At 42.9% G+C, this 20,356-nt stretch overlaps 1 protein-coding gene across 4 annotated transcripts in view; it reads right to left on the bottom strand.

Moving 5' to 3' along the window:
• Positions 1-1,783: 1,783 nt before the first annotated feature.
• The window catches only part of SULF1 (sulfatase 1), a 290,367-nt gene continuing 271,794 nt past the window's right edge, over positions 1,784-20,356 (bottom strand). For 3 of the 4 annotated variants that reach the window (XM_086965850.1, XM_086965851.1, XM_086965852.1), the window contains exon 20: positions 1,784-4,071. In XM_086965850.1, the coding sequence (XP_086821976.1) occupies positions 3,245-4,071 (827 nt within the window). In that variant the 3' untranslated portion in view covers positions 1,784-3,244. The remainder of the gene's footprint in view (positions 4,072-20,356) is intronic. The other variant, XM_086965854.1, reaches the window with a different exon arrangement.

Raw genomic sequence — 20,356 nt, 5'->3', positions numbered from 1 at the left:
GAATAATCCATAGCATGTGAATAGAGAAAAGATTCATGCAGGAAAATCATCGAATAGATTGATTGCTATGTTTTCTTTGTTTCCTATTACTAATAGGAAGGCATATGTAGAAGAAGCATGTCTTGTTTACAAGACATTCTTTTAGTTTAATAGAGCCCACTTATATTTCCATTGACTGTTTGATTGATACCCCAATTGAGTATTACAATTGATAGCTATTGTTACTACAAGTTACATTGAGTGTTAATTTCACCCACTTGGGTTTAATGCTGAAAAGATTTTATATTGTATGTTTATAAAAAGCTCTAAAGTTCATTTACAAACCACAGTTGAAGTACACATATTGTTATAAAAAAGAAACTAAAAACATTTGAGCAGGCCAGTTGGATAGGAATTCCATAACCAGCAAAACAGCCATGCAAATCATAACTTAGGCACCAAAGGCAATGCTCTTCTACTTGCTCCTCACTCATACGAAGCTTTAATTCAGATTACAATAATGGTAATGTCAAATGGGAAAAAAGGGTTGGTGCAGGTCAACTTCATCAAGTATGCAGGTCTGAAAAAAACATTTCTTTACCAAAAACTGTGGTAGGGAGCATGACGGGGTACTCAACAGAGTTCAAAAGAGTAGCAGATGTTCAACTCTACAACTTCAACCCAAGCATCTTTGCAAGTATCAGCCACCAAATAGCAAGATCTGGGTCAGAAGTTCCTATTTCTTTACATTCCGTGATTCTGCCTCCTCTACTTTCAATCCATTTCAGCAATTGTGCTCCTGTTTATTTTTCACGTTTCACTTTATCTTGCATGCCCTAGTAGTGTTATCTATCTCCAGGATGTTCTGTTTCTGCGTTTCTCTTCTGTGGGGCATATAACTCTTCTTTAATGCATACTTTTAAATGTAGTCCCCTCCAGGTTTTTATAATGGGCAAAGACTGAGAGTTCTGGAGTTGAGGCTGAAGGCTGTGCAAGGTTCTCTGACTGCCTGTCAGTCAGACAAAAGGGTTTTCAGAATACGTGGTCAACCAATTCTTTGCCTCTTTGCAGTGCCCAGGGCAATGGTTGTGTATTCCAAATGTAATTGTACTTCTCTGCAAATATGTGTGAATTAGGTACAGAGTTTTCAAAATACTGACAGGCAAAAGTAAAAGAAAATGCAGTGCTTACAGGTGAGTGGGTGTGTTGTATTTGGAGGTTGTGAAGTTGAGGAGATGTGAGGAAGAGCATTCAGGAGAGTTAAAAGAGGTTGCACAAGAAGAGAAGGATGTGGTGTAAGATATGCAAATGAATGTGATGTGGAGAGAAAAGGGGCACATAGATTGGATATAATGGGAGTGGCTGGTATACTTTGATGACCAATTTTCCCCTCCACAAACCTCAGTAACTTTTGATAAACAGAATCACAATTTCAGATTTGAAATTCTTTCAATATTGTTTACAGCAAAATCAATATTGTTATTTATTTATCTTAAAGAGCCAGCATCCATTGCCAAAGGCAATGTCCTTGCTGGTTTTAGGTGTAAGCCAATTGTTGGGTTATATGTCTGGATGCAATAGCAGTAAGCTCGTACTAACCAAATACTGGTTGGGTGGGATATTATGGGAATTACAGAAACTTAGTACAAATGTTTAAGCCATGCCCTTAGAAAACATACTCTATGCTGCTTTTTGAGATGCCCCCCACCCCCCACCCACACTTTTTGTCATCCCACTTAAAGCTCTGAGAGGGGGAAATCGCATACCATATTCATCTGACTTGAAAACTGGTACATTTTTACCATTTTGATTTTTGCAAAGTTAAAACACCTTTTTATTTTTAGAGATATTGCCTCATGACTTTCCTGAAGTCAGAATTGTTCTATAAAAGGATCACAGAATATTATACAAGTTTTAAAAACAGTTTGTTGTCTATTTGCATGAATTCTATTTACAAATAGGATCAAATAGGACCATAAATATGTGTTCCGTCACTCAGCCCTTGACTATTACATCAACAGCTAAAACATTTTATCGTATTTACAGAAATAATAACAAAGCTGAAAAATACTGAACATTTCTAACTTTCTGACTGAACTGCCTGTGGTGCAGTTTTCTGAATTCGCTTTTGAAAATTAAAAGCATGGTTCTTTGCAGTGCTCGTGAAAAATACAACACAACGTGAAATGATACACGACATATAGCAATCCTTGATGTAAACTAGATACCACGTTACAAATTTGATGTGAGGTAACTCAAAATGCTTTTTTCTTGTGACAACGGGTGCTACCATTTCAATAGAATTGACGTAAATTGTAAGTAAAGTAAGTAATTTAGTACAAAACCACAACATTGTTTGCAGCTCAGCAAGCGGTGAAAGACGGCTACTCTCTATTTACTTTCTCCTGTGAAAATACTTTTGGAATAAATATAAAAATGTGTGGTTTAATTTTCCACTAACTCACAAAAGACACCACCAATTATAAATGATTTGTTAATACTTAAAGCCCTTCCCTGAAGCAACGGAACAGTGTGGTGTAGATTTTCTGCAATGTATGTGTCAAAACTAAGTCGTTATTGTATTAATAAATACACAACTAAATACATTTTTCGTTTCAAGTGCCAACACTCATTACTTCTTCTAGAAGGAGTGGAGGTAGTAAAATATGCAGTATTATTTTTGCAGTTTTGTTACAACATTCCAACCAAATTCCTCTCACAAATATTGCCTCATTCTATTTTTAAGCATAGATTTGATTATTTCACAACAACACCCTAGTTGTAAATGTGGTAAAAATAAACATGATGTACGTTAAGTGTGGGAAATGACACAAAGTTGTGGTAATCGAGCTACTAAAAGTGCAAAAAAATTACCTAAATGTCTTACATCAGAAAGTCCAGTGGTTAGAAAAACCTCATTCGTTAAAAACACATTATGGGGTCAGTGTGGGGACAGAAGATATTCACATAAGAATGCAAGTCTACAAAAGCAGAGAAAAACAACCATTTAGAAACAAAGTCAACCTAAGCTTTTACAGGGTGCCATTTGTGTGGCATTCGATGTTCCCCCCACAGTGCGGAAACGAATATGCGTATATATAGTAGTTACTGAACCAAAGTTAATATCTGAACATCGTTCTACAGGACTGTTTTTTCACCCATAGAGTGTATTTTACACCAGATCTCTATAATAAACATGGAATGTCAAGTGCAATGTTATTTTTTTACTAGCTAAAAAAATATATGTTTATGGATTAAATTGTGTTTAGTTGGAGGATAGTGGGAATGAGGCACTTCCTTCTATATTTTGGATTTGTGGAATCCCTCCTGCATGAAGATGTTCGTTTTCGCTCAAAAAGCTCTCCATGTTCATATTGCTCGTTGTCCGATCAGCTGTAGAATGATTTTCAGCCTTGTGGTCCCTTTGCCCATTGAAGCGGAGGTGGAGGTACATTTGCTCTTCAAAAAGATCTCCTGCAGGATCACTGTCAAGCAGCAAGTCTTTCTGAAGAGTCCTATATGGTTGCAAAATGGAACTATGTCTGGTCTCTAACTCTGTCCAACCATTTCCACTGATTTCTATTTCGGGGCTCTCAAACCCTTTATTTTCCATCCATATTTCAGCTTGACTGTTGCTCCAAGGTGCAGGAACCTCAAGGTTTTGGTCAGGAATATTATTATTTAATTCAGGCATTTCCTGACTATGTGCTTTTCTGCTGAAATCACGGATGCCAAAGTCTGCTGCATCCTCTGGCTGTCTTTCTTCTGCTGCCATTCCGCTTGATTCTTCACTGGACTCCACTGAAGTCATTTCCACCCATGTCAATGGTATTGGCCAGGCTCCTGAGAACTCATCATGTCCAGCGGCAATATTCCCCTCAGTTTTGTTTATCTCAAAAACATGGTTCAGCAGTGCAAACATTCTATCTACATCCTTCAAGTAATTAGTCCAGTCATCCATAGAAAGTCTATAGTTTTTTCTCTGTTGGTAGATGCGGTCATCTACACTGTACAAACCTTCCAGTCCTTGCCAGTTGATGTTCTCAGTAAAATTTGGCAGGTTAACCTTCCCATCCATCCCATAGTTGTCCTCTGTTGCAAAGACAAAAAAAAAAAACATTTCAATAATTACCTTGAAATCTAGCCACTAACAAGCTTCATCCAGAAGCCTATGCATTTTTGTGAATTCTCATACAAGGTCAACGCAGTCATGCAAACTCCTAAGCTTGATCTATACTACTATAATAAAGCAAGAACTTTCAGGCTTTGAGGCGGGTAAACTCGGGAACCACAGCGCCAATCTACACACCCGATACACCGTTGAAATTGTCAGAGTGTGTAGATGGTTATAGGCTATATAAATTTTAAAAATAAACGTTATTGAAAAAGTTATATTAAAAAAAGTAGTCCCTCCAAAGTAGCGCCTGCCGCGACGTGCGTCCTGACATCAGGAGGAGCGGAGTACAGCGCGGGGAGGAGCAGAGACGATCAGCACGGGGAGCAGCGGACATGAGCGGCGATCCGAGGGCAGGCAGTGAGGAGCGGCGGCGGGGAGGAGCGGTGAGCGAGCCACAGGAAAAAGAAACGTGTGCAGGTAAGTGGAGCAGGTAGCAAACAGCCCATTACAGGAGGAAAAAGCGGCGGCGGGGACGTGGGCAGTGAGGAGCGTGCAGGTTAAGAAACGTGTGCAGGGCGCCAGCGGGCGCGGAAAAAGAAACTCGGAGCGGGTAGCAAACAGCCCATTACAGGAGGAAAAAGTCACAGAAACGTATGCAGGTGACAAAAAGTGACGTGGGCAGTGAGGAGCGCACAGGTTAACAAACGTGTGCAGATTACAAAAGCCTCCAAAAGTAAACATACAGCCATAATACTGCACTACGTCAGGGCGGGCGGGAGCCCTAAGCCATGATTGCTCCCGGACAAGGTCGGGACGGGCTGCTAGTATTAAATTAAAACAATTGCAAAAAACAATATGTCTCAAAAGGCCGAGCTATTGGCTTTATCGCTGTTAGTTTCAGTTGGCGTTAGTCAGTTCCAAAATGGGTGCCTGTGCAGGACGGTACATGCATGCGCATAGGAGGGCATTTCGAATTTACTGTTTCAAAATGGCCGATAGCCACAAAAAATAACAATAGTGTCAAGAACCACCAAAAAGCAACAAGTGGCGCAGTAGCACTGTAAAACTTCCAGGACCTCACATAAATAATTATGGAAAGATAAAAACAAGATACAATTTTTTAAAAACAATACCTTAAAATGTGCAAGCAGGGGGGGGGGGCAGCAATGTGGCAGGGAAAATTGGCAGAAACAGATAAAAAGTCCCCTCATGAAAATGTGTCATGTTACATGAGAACATAAAAAACAGTGAGAGGAATGGGGAGCAATGTGAGAGGGAACACAAAGATGGGGAAGCTAGCCAGAAAACATATGTGCATTTGTGGGCTTGATTAGAATCTAAAGCTTGTCCACCAAAAATAGCTGCGACTGGTATTGTGAAGACAGTGGAAGTTCAAATTCAGTTTGTGGTTGCATTGACATTTCAAGAAGTTGAAACATGTAACTGCAAACAGAGGTAGTACATCCATGGTAAAACATGGTAAAGCACAGAATCAAATATAAACTTTCTATTGTGGCCAGATGTTAAGACGCAGTGGTCTCACAGGATTCATCATTGCCCTATAAGCACCATCCAGGTAATGCTTGAGAGGGTAGTACACTATAGCGCACCAAAATCCCTGGCTTAGTTTGGTAAGTAAGTTTGCACTTAGCAAGAGGCTTCAGTGTGTCTAAAACTGGGCCCTATGTTCAGGTAACCCTGCAAAAATGTTTCAGTTACAAATCAAGCATTCAGGAAGTGCCCGAATCTGAAACTGCATGAACATATCACACAATGAATCCACTTCTTTGGCTTACAGTTCACCAAATGAATCAGTTCAGTTCAACGTCAAGGTGTAATACCCAAGACCTTCTAAAAATGAGGCCAACTCTACCAAAAAAGTCAACTTTCTACTAGATATGCTTAGGTATCCTGGCATCTATACATAATGCCAAAGCAAGTTAAAGCAAAAGAGTCACAGATGAAGAACCGTCATTGTTGTGGGATTTCACGTACCTGATGGACCCAAACTAGAGATGCTCAGCAATGTACCTTAAATTCGGTAAAGGTCTCAAGAAATCTTTGTGGCACTTTAATGGCAAGGGCAGAATGGGATTCATCTCATGCTTCAAAGTTTGGGCACTTTGACAGACGAGGTGCTATTTCTAAATCCTCTGCAACTCTAACACTACCCACTCTAACCAGGATGTCCGCCCCATACTGGATTCATGGACACTTTGGTTGAACAGCTGAGCACAATAAAGGCTAGAGGAGCAACCACTGAGTTCACAACACCTACATGAAGGAATATGAGATCAAGCAACTTTGATCATTCATGCAGAAACCTGAAGAAACTGTAAAATGAGATATATATACAAAAATTATACACTACATGGGGCGTGGCTTGGACAGCAGCGGCGATGGCTGCGTAACCGAGTCGCTCTGCAGACAGGGAAGCGACTACTCCTCTCCTCAGGCGCCAACTTAGAGGTAGCGACGCCAAATCATCCGAATCTAGCTGACTGCGCTGTAGATCGCGCTTGGATCTACTCGGATATCGCCTTTATTCATCGTTCCCCCCCGGCGCCCATGGAGCCAGCACGGGTGATCTAAAATGGCGCCGCTCCACCGCTCGAGACCCGCCTGAGCCCGAGACCCGACTGAGCCGGGGCTGCTGCCTAAAAGCTTCCTAGGACCACTCTAGTCGGACAGGATGATGCCTCTTTCTCCACAACGGCACATTTGGAAGGTGGGTGCCTTTTGAAACTACCGTATGCCCCTCCAACCTCCGCACTCTGCCTGACCTCAACATGGTGGCTACAGCGGACATCCCAGCCAGCGTTGCTTTGCGCTATTGCAATTAAATGCGGAAAGGTCCTCAATCTCATAAACTAATTTACATGGTCACCCTTATCAATGAGAGGGGGTCTCCAATCACCATACTATGCATAATTTCCTGACCAGCAACTCTCTTGCCGATCAGCCTCACCGGAGCGTCTAAAATGGCGCTGCATCACCACCGGAGCTTCTAGTAAATGGTGCGCTCATCACACTGGCTTTTACCCATATGCATCAACCCTCTATGGTTAGCCACTTGCACCTTCCGCAATGCGAGTCTAGAGCCCCAATCCAGGAGTGCAACAGCACCACAACTGCCTCAAATAACGCTGATCAGCCTTTCCCTACATTGTGCCAAGTCCCATGAGATGGCGATGTGGCGCATCTTGCCTCGCCTACCCTGATGCGCGTTATCTGGACTCCCTTCACTGAATAAGCCTCTCATATCACAGCAAAACACAAGGAGCTAATTGGAAGGGAAGCGGGACGCAACTCGTCGCTCTCCTGCATGAGACCTACTCCTATTACTACACCGAACCACAACAATAGTTGATGCTCAACAACACACCCAGCTTGTGTCCTGGGACCAGAGGCCTAAACCCAGAATTCCTGCAACGGATGCCCGGCCGAATCCGAGCTTACCTCACACCAGTCAGCCACTCGCCCAAACTCCTTCACACTCTACTACTTGACGCCCTAACAGCGGGCTCCCAGCGAAACGACAGGCGATTGGCAGTAATTGACCTGTACCAGACGCACAGCAAGTGCTGATCTTCCTGGTGCTCAAGACACAAGCGTTGGTGACCCGTCCCACAATGGCGGAAAGAGAAGGCAGAGTCAATAGTAAAAAGGTGCGTCTGGAACCAATGCTTTCAGATTCTCCTATCAAAGCCAGAGCTGACATATCAGCCACCATGGACATGATCCTAAAAAAAATTGGCTGAAGTTCATGATCTTGCCACATCCACAAAATGCAACACGGACTCCATGCAGCTTGAACTTACAGCAATTAGAGCGGATATGAGCACTATGAATAAAAATCTTGGCGAAGCGGAGCAGCGCTTAAGTGAAGTGGAAGACAAGAACCTTCAATTGTCAAAAATAATAAAGCGCCTCGCGAACACCACCGACGACCTTAGGAGACAAAACGCCGAGTTGGAGGACCACAACAGGAGAGGGAACATCTGCATTTTTGGCGTTCCAGAAAACTCTGAAAAAGACGCAGAATCATGCGTGTCATTCTTAGAGTCGTGGATCCCAATGATAACAAGGATAGAATTCCAACATGGCTTTGAATTGGACACAGCACATAGGATTCCCACCTTCATTGACAAGGGGAGGAAAGGCCCACGTCCCCTGATATGTAAACCTCTTAGATACCACCATGTTGAGGCCATACTACAGTTCGCAAGGAAGAACCATCATATCTCTTGGGAAGGCCAACGCATAACCTTCACCCAAGATTTCTCCAAGGATACTGTTGAGATACGGAAAGGGTTCCTTCAACTGAGAGACAAGCTGAAAGCGAAAAACATTCCATTTTAGTTTGCAGGCTATCTAAATTCAAGATCATTGAAAATGGAAGACCTCACTTCTACTCGGACCCCGAGACCTGGCCTGTCACCTGGAGGACTGCCCGGGTGGTGCATCTAAAAAGAGGAAAACGGATTCCCAAAACTCATCGCCTGCCTGAAACTCACATCTATCGCCTACCACTGGCGATAAGACAGCTCTGACTAACCGAACTGCGCACAAAACTGTGCTTGCCTATTGACGATGGACGATTATGACTTCTACTATGCTCTGCCAGTATAGTGAGTAAATCCTATGCCACAACTCACTACTAAATAGCGTGATTTTATACTATTAAGGTCAAAACAGGTTCACACTCACTGGTCCTGTAGGGCTTAATTTGAACCCATATCGCCATTGTGGATATATTGTTCTGAACTTTGCTTTTATCTGGTTAACTGTTGCCATTGGGTGCCTAGTTACCTGCATTAAGTTCTAACGTAGACATGATCCAACGATTTAACATTTACATGTTACATGACATATGATCCAACGCTTTTTCCTTGCTTCAGGTTTTAATGTATACAAGCCTTAACCAGAACGCCTAGGCTCTAACGTACTCAAGCCGTAACCTTAACACTTAAATTCTAATGTGTAAATGCCTTAATCTTGTTTAATCTGCCCTAATGTTGTTCTGCCTGAAGAACTGTTGTTTCAACTATTATCTCTGTTCTGCTCACAGACTGTACTGCCGTCACACACCCTAAGTTTGGGGGGGTAGGGAAGGGAGGTGGGATGGGATGGGGGACGAAGAGGTAAGGGAAGGGGGAGGGGGGATGGGGTTGAAAAGAGTTGGATGTTGCATTGTTTGTTTCCTTTTGTTTTGCTTTCTGTTTCCCCCAAGATGCGGAAGCCAACACTCACACGGTATCACACAATTCACACGCCACTCAAGGGCCCTGTACTAGGAACGATTTTAGAACCCCTCTAACAATCTCCATACATTGCGCAGCACACTCGATCCAATGGGTGATCCTCTTAGGGACAACATTCCTTTCCGATGCCTAATACCAACTCATTATCAGAAATCCTCAATATAGTTTCTTTGAATGTCAAGTGTCTTAACCATCCAGTGAAAAGACGGAAGATTTTTTAATACCTCTCTAAATCGAAAGGGGATATCATTCTACTACAAGAAACTAAGCTTTCAGAGGAGGACACACGGTTTATTAACCTGAATTGGATCTCACACACACTCTGCTCCCCCGCTAACCACAAGAAAGGAGGGGTGATCATCCTGATTGCAAAAAAATCTAACATCTCTGTTATCTCGCACACACATGACACAGAGGGCAGACTATTAATTACGCACCTGCTGAGGGATGATCCCATCTACGTTGTAAACATATACGGTCCCAACTCTGACACTCCAGATTACTGGGAGTCAGTCGTCCAAGCCATAGAGAATATCCTACAAGAAGAACTTTTAGTTGTGGGTGGCGACTTCAATCTTCCACTGGACCCTATACTTGACAGACAGTCCAAATGCTTCTTTCACTCTTCCCGCTCCCACAAGGCACTTACACGTCTATGCACCAGATTCCTGTTAAAAGATTCCTGGCGACTCCAAAACCCTGACGGAAGGGATTATACCTTCTATTCAGCCCCACACAACTCATACTCCAGAATTGATGTTATCCTCATCTCAAGCTCTTTCACTCACTTAATCGAAGAAACAGACATCGCCCCCAAAGTTAGTCTCCGATCATTCTTGTATTAGCACCAAGCTTGCTGGTTCTCGCTCAATCCTACCCCCAAAGCGTTGGTGGTTCAATGAGGAAATTCTGTCAGACCCTGCAAACAAACAACAAATAATAAACGCCATAGCGGAATACATCTCATTGAATGATTCCCCAGGCACAGACACTTCTATAGTCTGGGACGCACTAAAAGCCACGATAAGGGGAGTTATCATTGGCATCAGAGCCAAAACCAATGAGACACTGAAACAAGCTCTGGACAGACTCGAAAAAGATATCAAGACCGTAGAAGAGACTCATACAAGCATGCCAGTGTTTGGATTAACAGGTTCAAAGCCCTAAAGCTATGCGATGGGAATAGGGCTACCTCAAGCACAAGCAAAAGTTGCTCACTATTTCGTCAAAGATTCCACAAACAAGACGCACAAAACAAGGGAAAATTGTAGATACCTTCAAATCCTTTTATGAGGGTCTCTACAAAAACGAGACAATACTTGATCCTGTTGCTGGCACTAACTACCTAGATACCTTGAATCTTCCCAAACTCTCAGAGGATAGAGCTCACATAGGCTTCCCTATTAAGGACACAGAAATCCTGGCCTCCATCAAGTCCCTTAAAAGAAACAAAGCCCCAAGCTCGGATGGGTTTTCTGCAGCCTTCTACAAGGCTTTTGACAAACCGCTGGCCCCCCTCCTGAAACTTTTTTATTCGATTGCCACCTCTGGCAGCATCTCGAAATCAATGAGCGAAGCCACTATAATTGTTATCCCAAAAGACGGTAAGGACCGCCTCTTAACTAAAAATTATCGCCCCATCTAGCTAATAAATTTGGACTGCAAAATGTATGCAAAGATTCTTGCGTCTAGACTCAATGCCGTACTTCCCAAACTAATTAGTACCTCGCAAGTAGGTTTTTTAAAACACCGCTTATCAAGCGATAACACCAGGTTATTATGCCACATCTTAAAAAAAACCAAAATAACCCATAGACAAATGGTTGCTATAACTCTTGATGCTGAAAAAGAGTTCGATAAAGTATCCTGGTCCTTCTTTCAACACTGTATGAGTACCTTTAACCTATAAACTCATTTCGTTTATAACAAGGCACTAGACAAGGCTGCCCCCTCTCCCCTGCGCTGTTCCTCCTAGCCCTCGAACCTCTCCTGTCAGACATAAAGCAGAATAAGGATATAGCGGGTGTGAGCTTCGGAGAAACAAAAAAGTAAAACTGGCGGCATATGCCGACGATATCTTAAATCGCGACAGAGAACCCAGAAACCTCCATAAAAGCCCTCATGTCCACAATTGAAAGATACTCGGCCTTCTCTGGCTACAAATTGAACCGGGATAAATCGGAGGTTAAACCTCTAAATGTCCATACTACCAGGATGTGCTAGATGATTCAGGTCTTACATGGCAAACTAGCTTTATTAAATACCTAGGAATCTAATTCGGTTGCTCCCTCCTCGAAACATTCCGCCACAACGAATCCATCACCTTAGACAAAATCAAACTGCTCTTAGCTGGGTGCTCCCCTCGCTTTATAACCTGGTGGGGAAGGGTTGAAACCATCAAAATGATGGTCTCCCCCCTAGTTAACTACCTCATCACCATGCTTCCTCTCACCCTATCCACGGACTTCCACCACAAATTGGATTCTTTAATCTCAAAATTCTTGTGGAAGGGAAAAAGAGCTAGGATTAGTCTAAAAAACTTTGTGTCGACAAAACTCTGGGTGGGGTCAATCTAGCGAATTTCAAACTATATCAGACTGCATTTTTGGCCAAACAAGGCTCTCATTGGCTGGCGCCCCAACCAGGTTACACCCCTGTTTGGCTCAATGTTGAAAAAGCCCTTTTCAAGAACCTCGACCCAACATCCTTCCTCAGCACCAAATTAAATATAGCCAGCTGCTCCATATCCATTTTTAAGAACACAAAACTCGCACTCCTAAAAATCGATAAACTCCTGCCTAACTAGTTTAAACGGTCGGAATGGGAATCTCTATGGCATAACCATATACTAATGTATAAAAGGAAACCATTGCACAATGATACCTGGGTTGCTAAAGGTATATTCTTCCCACACCAACTACTTAATAAATCTTTACCACTCTCCTTTGCAGAACTGCAAAATAGATTCGATCTAGAAGCAATAGAATTTTATAACTTTTTGAGCATTAAAGTGGCAATCTCCAAAGCAAAATTAACCAAACAGCTACCTTCCCTCCCGGGCTTCCTAGCTACCCTCAATAGACTAGGCCACCAAGTCTCCTGACTTTATAAACTATTGTGCCCACAACAGTCCAACCTCAATAAAGATCTACAGCAGTTTTGGGAATCCTACTCCTCGACACCAATCTCAGATGTGGAAAGGGCCAAAACATGGGAATCTACCGCACGACACAAAATCAGCCCTACTCTCTCCCAGACTAAGTTTTGGCTCCTTCAAAAAAAAATTTGGACTCCAGCACGCCTCTTTTTACATAATATTGGAGACGACGCCACCTGCTGGAATTGCAACGGGGAAAAAGGCGATCTTGAACTCTTACTTCTCAAGTGTGTATGTGTTACAGCCTTCTGGGACAAAATCTTTGCGTTCATCACTAAAGTATTCTCCATCTCCCTCACACGGGAATTTACCACCCTAGTTTTGGGGTTTACTAAAGCCACTTCGTTATCCGAAGACGACAGGGCCTTGGTTGACCTATTTACAGCGGCTGTAAAAATAATCTCGAACAACTGGAAAGACACCCGCAAAGCATCCTTTAAATATTGGCTAAACTGGATCTCCAACCTGAGAGGTGCTGACAATATTTCACTCCTAAACACCCCTCGGCACCACCCTCATAGAAGAATGTGGTCTTCACTAGACAACTACTTCAGTGCACATAAACCCCCATGATCCCTCCCTCCGCACCCCCAGATCTTTGTGCAGAATCTCTAGTTACCACTTGTCTTTGAGCCTACCCCGTGGCTGCTGTTTATACCTGATACGTTCTCACTGCGACGACTACCACTTGTGCACCAATACTCACCACCTTTGTGAAGATACAATATGTGCTATTTATAAATGATGCCATGTCAATCCCAAGCATCGCTTTTATTTTAGTTTACACCTAAAGCTGTTTTTGACCTTATCGTATTGTCAATACCATTGTACCTGTTTTTTTCTCTATCTATCAATCTGAGATACTCACAACCTTATTTACTGCTCGCATCATGGTCAATTATTCTTTGTTTTTATTGTTTTTGTATGTATGTTTTTGATTTTGTTGGAAACTCCCAATAAAAAATTGTGAAATCAAAAAAAAACTATACACTACACAAAAAACTCTTTTTCAGGCAATTCCCTTATATTCACACTTTGTCCATTGTGAAATTGTGCAATAATTCAATTTTAGCAAGATAAAACAGAGAAACAACATACTCTTATTATGTAGGTATGCAGCTACTGATCAAACTTCTACAGGCTTGTAGAGCGAGTTAAATGCACTGTTAGAGGGGGGAGCAAAGGCAAATAAATAAACAACACTATTTAATCTGTAGAGATTGTGGATCATCCTTCAATTGTAATTTGATAGGGTAGTGTGGTAAAAGAAAATGTGCCTGGTCAGATTATGGATTGTGTGGACTTTCTTGTGGTCTAACCGCATCTTTGTTGAGGTTTCTTACAATTGAGTGCCATGCGAGTGGCATTGGCTTGTACTTCTGGTCAGATAATGGACATTCGCATCCCAGCGTCTCAAATCAGTACCATGCCTCTTGTGACTCACCTTGTGCAGCCTACAGTGATCTGCATCTACAGTTGTTTGCGGCCACCTTCCCTTATTTTTCAAACTACTTCTTGTTTGTCATCTGGGAACAACTTCAAATTTATTCTATCTTATCAAAATAATGTCTATAATCTGGAGTCAATAAGGTAATTGCATTTACAATCTTTAGTGGAAGGGAGTCTCCTTTTCAAATGTTTCTCCTCAAAAGCTTCCATTTGTTTACTTTTTCCATGTGGTGGTACCCCTTTAATAGGGATAAGGTGGTGGACCTTCAAAGGGCTGCAGTTACAAAGCCTGAAGCTAGTTGTCTTTGCTAGCTTCAATTTGAACCTAATTTCTGACCCACTTGCCAATACATCCTCATAGACATTGTGGGCGCCTCACACGCCAATAATCAACCTGTGCCAACATTCAGAGGAAGGGGGTGTTCTTCCACCATAGATTTTGTTTTCGTTTCTTCCCCCGGCCCCCCCCCCCTTGCAGATCATTTAATGGAAGCAGAAGTTCCCGCCATGAGCCAAGGGGACCATAATCCAATTAAAACAGTGTTGAGATTGACCCTCCGGCCCATGTTTACTACTGAATGTGGGGCCAGGAATTTAACACCCTCCACCAACTGATATGGAGGGGTATTGATAATATTGAACTGTTCCAGAAACTGGTAAAGGCTAATATGCACCTTATAAACTCATGTTTATCAGCCCAAGATCCTTGCCCTGAGGCAGTCCTTGACTTTAATAAACTCTGATTAGCAACTAAAACCCTCTTGTCAAAACCTATCTCTCGCGTGAAACAGGATCCTAGATGGTTCGATCATGAGTGCTCCAAGGTAAATAGACAACTGCGTTGTGCATGATCATCTAACCCAAGGTGTAACCTAGAAGTGAACTTGGCCAGGCAGAGGTACAAAACTGTGATTTCTAATCGGAAAGAGGAAATCTTAAAAGACTGCGGGGAAGCATTATTCAAAGCCGTCTGCATAAAAAAGGGCAACACATTCTGGACAACTGTGAGGGATTTGCAATCCATGGGGCAGCTACTAACTCCTATTAGCAGCACCATTGCGAGTGAATCATGGGAAAAGCACTTCACAAAGATCTATAATGCCCCCTCACAAGAGACAGACTATTTTGAGCCTGGGCCATTAACTAGAATACATATAACCCTCTCTGAGGTTGAAGAAGCCATCCAACAGAGTGTGGGCAATAAAGGCCCTGGACCACATGGGTTACCCATTAACTTTATTAAATGCATACCAGACTTTTGGGCGCCCCTTCTTTTAAATGTTTTTAATAATTTAACACACGCTCCATTACCCAGCACCTGGTCTTTGAGTATTATTGTCCCGATATTTAAAAAGGGGGACCATTCCCAACCCAACTGGTATAGGCCTAGCTCCCTAATTGACAATACCTTCAATATGTTGGGCAGAGACTTATATAACAAGATATTAGAGTGGTCTGTGGAAAGCGGTATTTTAGAGCCTTGTCAACTGGGTTTTCAAAGTAAGGTTGGCACCAACGAACAATGCTTAAATCTTAATTTAATTATGGGCAAATAAACCATTGCGCGGGCCTCGCTAATCGATTTGACCTCTGCTTCCGACCTTGTCAATAGGTCAAAGCTATGGTCTATCATCTTGGCCTATGGATTGGATGAGCCCTTATTGCATTTCTTGGCGCACCTTCATAAAGATCTTAAGGCCCGGGTTAGGATCAGTTGGGGGGGTGAGGTTACAGAAGCTATTAAGGTAGGTAGGGGGGGGTAGACAGGGTTGTGTTCTAGCCCCCCTCTTCTTCATTATCTACATTAACAGACTGCATAAAACATTAAAATCAATGACTCATGACGTCCCCAAAATCAATGGAAAAACACTTCCTGTACTACTCTGAGGACGATGCGGTCCTTATGGGCCGCACTCCGAATTCCTTACGCATCTTAGTGCAGGATTTTGTTAACCACACGGACACTTTAGACTTAAGCACTAACTTTAAGAAGTCTTTCATAATGTTGTGTGGTCCTAGGAAACACAAACATAGTTTTATAACTGTGGGTAATTAGAAACTGACGAGCACAAGCACTTTTCCTTATCTTGGGGTGGTCTTTGCTGCGAACGGCTCCTGGACTGAGCACATGGTTCACTCCAGGAGCAAGTTTTCAAAGGCCACCAACTTGATTCTTAGCCTTCCACGCCCAAAGAGAACAGGTGCCATTTTAGCTATCTTAAACATTTTTAAGTCACAATGTGTTCCAAATGCCACGTACCGAGCTGAGGTTTGGGGCATTGGCAAGAGTTTCTGTATCCAACAGGAAGAGAACAGATTTTGTAGGAAGCTATTAGGCATCTCAATCTCCACATCTCAATACATCTGCCATAGGGAACTCAGCCTAAATTTTATAGAAAATTTTATTAGGGCCCGCCCCGCCCTCTTTTGGTTATCTGTTTGGAAAAACCCTGCAGCATTTTTAACGAGAGAGATCATCAGCGATTATATTGGGTGTGAGAAAGGAAGGACATCCCATGGCTGTCAGGGGTGTATCGAAGCTTATGTAGTATTAACAAAGAAAGTATTTTCTGAAATCCAAGTACAGCAGAGACCCTGCATGAAAATGATCTTAAGAGTGCACTTTACGCGTTATATAGAATGGAAAGGATTGACAAGGAGTCCAAAAAATCCCTTGTATTTAGCTAAATGTCCATTGAACAGCCTGTGCATCCGCTGGCCATCTATCTTACCTTGTCTACAAGCCATTGAGAGAGGAGCCTTCTATTTCGCTTAAGGGCAGGCACTGTTAAATTTGCACTATGTTTTCCCCTTGGCCACCACTCTAATCTTGACCACTTACCCTGCCAGTGTGATGGTCAGAGCGGACAATCCATTATACACTTACTGTACATTTTTTAAACTTGTTATGTCACTGTGCATTTATGGATACGATGCTATCCGAATAAAGTGTCTTTGAACCTTGAACCTACATTCTCTATGTTTTTCAAGAATTATTAAAACCACATTTGCAACTGCATGGAAAATACGTGTTAGGCTTCACTGCAGACTCCAGCCTCATTGTACAGAGCCATGCACTGCCAGAATTAATTTGATGGCAATGAACTCTAAACCTGCAGCCAAATCCAGGTCAGGATAACAGGCACATGTTCAAATAATTATTTGCATTTTTTTAGTAGTTGGTCTGGTAATACTTAAAATTGCAGGATTATCCACTACAGCATAGGAATGTGTAACAGAATAATGCTGCAAAATGTTAAATAATTCTTTATAAATCTGACAGTGAATAAAGGACAAAGTATATGGTTTATAATTGTTCAAGACAACTTTTTATTAATACATTCTTTGAATTACTGTCTAGAATCAATACGCATTTGACATTAAATGAACATGGCACATTAGTTTGCTTTATTCACTTTCACATTTATTTTTGGTATAAGACGTATTATAGAGTAATGATTAATAAAATGGGGTGTGAAGTCTTGGATCTTCAAACAAAAGAACCTGTTACTTACCTTTGATAACAATTTTATGTATGGATACACAATTTTCACTCAGGTGCCTCACCTTAAAAATTCTCTTCAAACTTAACACTGGTCTGGAAAATGTTTCCCAAGTGATGGCTCTTCAGTGTCACCAGGGGGTGAGCTGAGGCTCCACCTTCAACTCCACTGCTGGACATGACAAGACTGCAGTATATTAGGCATAAACTGGTGCACTGGTGTCAGTCCCTGGACCTTCTCCACTCACTAGTGAGGCATGTGGAGAGGAACCAAGAGAGCAACAAAGACAATTACAACACATAGCATGTATGCATATCTTGGGATCGTATTAGTAATCCATCAAAGACTCATGGAAGAGAGCAGGCAGTGAGCAATCTGCAGAAAGTATGTATTCGCCAGAAATATTATTACAGATGGTAAGTAATGAAATGGTTACTTACAAGCAGGAGTAGTTTTGCAGCTTGAAGAATTTTCTATATTCACATACTGTGCCTTACTCCGCCATCTAGTGGTTGGGTCGGTAATTGTCCTTGCTTTTTTTTGTTGTGGGCATTGTCGACCACCATTTGGTGGCAAGTCCATTCCTTGTGTGATGTAAGACAGCGTCCCGGAAGTTCCTGTGTGTGGTAGCCATCTTCAGATTTTTTTTTATCCTTTTCAAATATTGCTCTCTATTCCCACCTGTTTGCTTCATCTCCCATTTCTGACAAGAACGTGGGTAGCATATGAATCCAGAGAATTCTTACAGCTGCAAAACTACTCCTACTGGTAAGCAGCCATTTTGTTTTACATTATGAATCCTTTTCTGGATTCCCATGCTGTGCATTAGATTATGTAGCAGTATCCTGTCTCCTGTCTTGATTGGGTTGAAATGTGGGTGTGTTGGCAAACAGATGTTTTAGTACCTTCTGTACCACCTTTACCTCCCTGTTTATTTGCATATCCATGCAATAGTGTTTTATGAAGGTGTGTGGCAATAACAAGGTAGCTGCCATGCAAATTTTGTCAATGGATACATTTGCTAGGAATGCAAGGATTGCACCCTTTTTCCTGGTTGAGGGTGCTCTAGGACGCAATGGCTTTCCTGCTCTTGAGTAGCAGGTTTTGATAGTCTCTACTAACCATTGTGCGAGTGTTCCCTTGGTCACTGGTGATCCCTTGCTTGCCATAGCAAAGTAGATGAATAAGAGGTTTCCTTTGTGAAAACCTTTTTCTTGTAGATAGTACATTAATGCCCTTCACACATCCAGTGTGTGCAGGCTCTTTCTTTTAGTGTCTTTGGTTCTTAAAAGAAAGCTGGCATTTGTATGCTTTTGTTGACGTGGAATAGTGATACCACCTTTGATAGGAACTGTGGGTTTGTTCTGAAGACAACTTTGTCATTATAGATTTGCAGGTATGGTTCTTGTAGCTCGCTGACTCTGCATAGTGATGTGATCACCATTAAGTTTAGTTATACGATTTGTAGAGAGCACGGCTGTCCCAACAAAGGGGTGTCCCAGCGCTATAAGTCATAGTGAAGGTGGAAATGAGGATACTGCTACTCAAACAGACAGGTCTTTCCTGCTTTTCTAAATGCCAGAAGATTAGGGATGTTCCTAATGGAGAGAGGCAGTGAGTTCCAGAGAGTTGTAGTGAGAACTTTAAATGAATGGCCTTCGACTCTGGCTCTACGGAAACGTGGCACCCGCATCAAGTGAAGATCCACCGCTCGCAGGGCATGGGTAGGGATATTTTTGTGACCTAGGTCGCCAGTATCCATATGTGACACAGAGTGCTTTGAACCAGATTCTTTGCTCAAGGGCAACCAATGGAGGCGACGCAGCGCACCAGAGACCGAGCTGCAGCATTTATGGTGCGTTGGAGCCAATTGGTCACACGCCGGTCACACGCTCGACCCAATCTTCTCCTCCAGCAAGCACATCTCCTTTAATTATGTCACAGGACTCCACTGGACAGACCACAGCTGCGTCCACTTTAGCTTCAGAAAGACCACGACCCACCACCACCCGCAACGAGTGCCCCGCAGAAACTGGAACAAAACTACCACCGACCAGCTCACCACATCTCTGAACCAAAACCCCCCCGCCATATCAACGGACCCAAATTAAGCAGCCACCAATCTCGCAAAGTGGATCACCCACTGCACTGATGAACTAGCACCCTTGAAAAAGCATCCCAACAAGACAGGAAGGAAAAAAGCCTCCTGGTTCAACGATGACCTCAAGAACTCCAAAAAGAACTGCCGCACCCTCGAGAAAGCCTGGCGAAGAACACCAACCACAGACAACATGACCACCCTCAAGAACGCCACCCGCAAACACCACCAGCTGATCCGCACGACCAAGAAATCAGCATTCAAGGATTGACTAGACAACAACGCACATAACAGCAATAAACTCTTTAGCATTGTCAAAGAGCTCACCAATCCCAGCGCCGGCAACAACGACATCACTCCCTTCCAAGACCTCTGCGACTCTCTAGCCTCGTTCTTCCACAGCAAGATAGCAGACATACACTACAGCTTCGGCGACCAGTCCACTCCCCCCACCACTGAACCGAAGCCCCCCCACCAACACCCTCCGCGCCTGGACCCCGATCAGCACTGAAGACACCATCCACTTGATGAACTCCATCCAATCCGGATCTCCAACTGACCCATGCCCCCATCACATCTTCAACAAGGCCGACTCCGTCATCGCACCCCAACTCCGGGACATCATCAACTGCTCCTTCGACACCGCTACCTTCCCGGAAAGCTGGAAACATGCCGAACTCAGCGCCCTCCTGAAGAAACCTACAGCAGACCCCACCGAACTTAAGAACTACCGCCCCATCTCACTCCTCCCGTTCCTCACCAAAGTCACAGAGAAGACCGTCAGTCAGC

Source organism: Lissotriton vulgaris, chromosome 4_1 (assembly GCF_964263255.1).
Source record: "Lissotriton vulgaris chromosome 4_1, aLisVul1.2, whole genome shotgun sequence".
NCBI lineage: Eukaryota > Metazoa > Chordata > Amphibia > Caudata > Salamandridae > Lissotriton > Lissotriton vulgaris.
The sequence above is the reverse complement of the archived record's forward strand: the minus strand, read 5'-3'. Positions and strand labels throughout refer to the sequence as shown.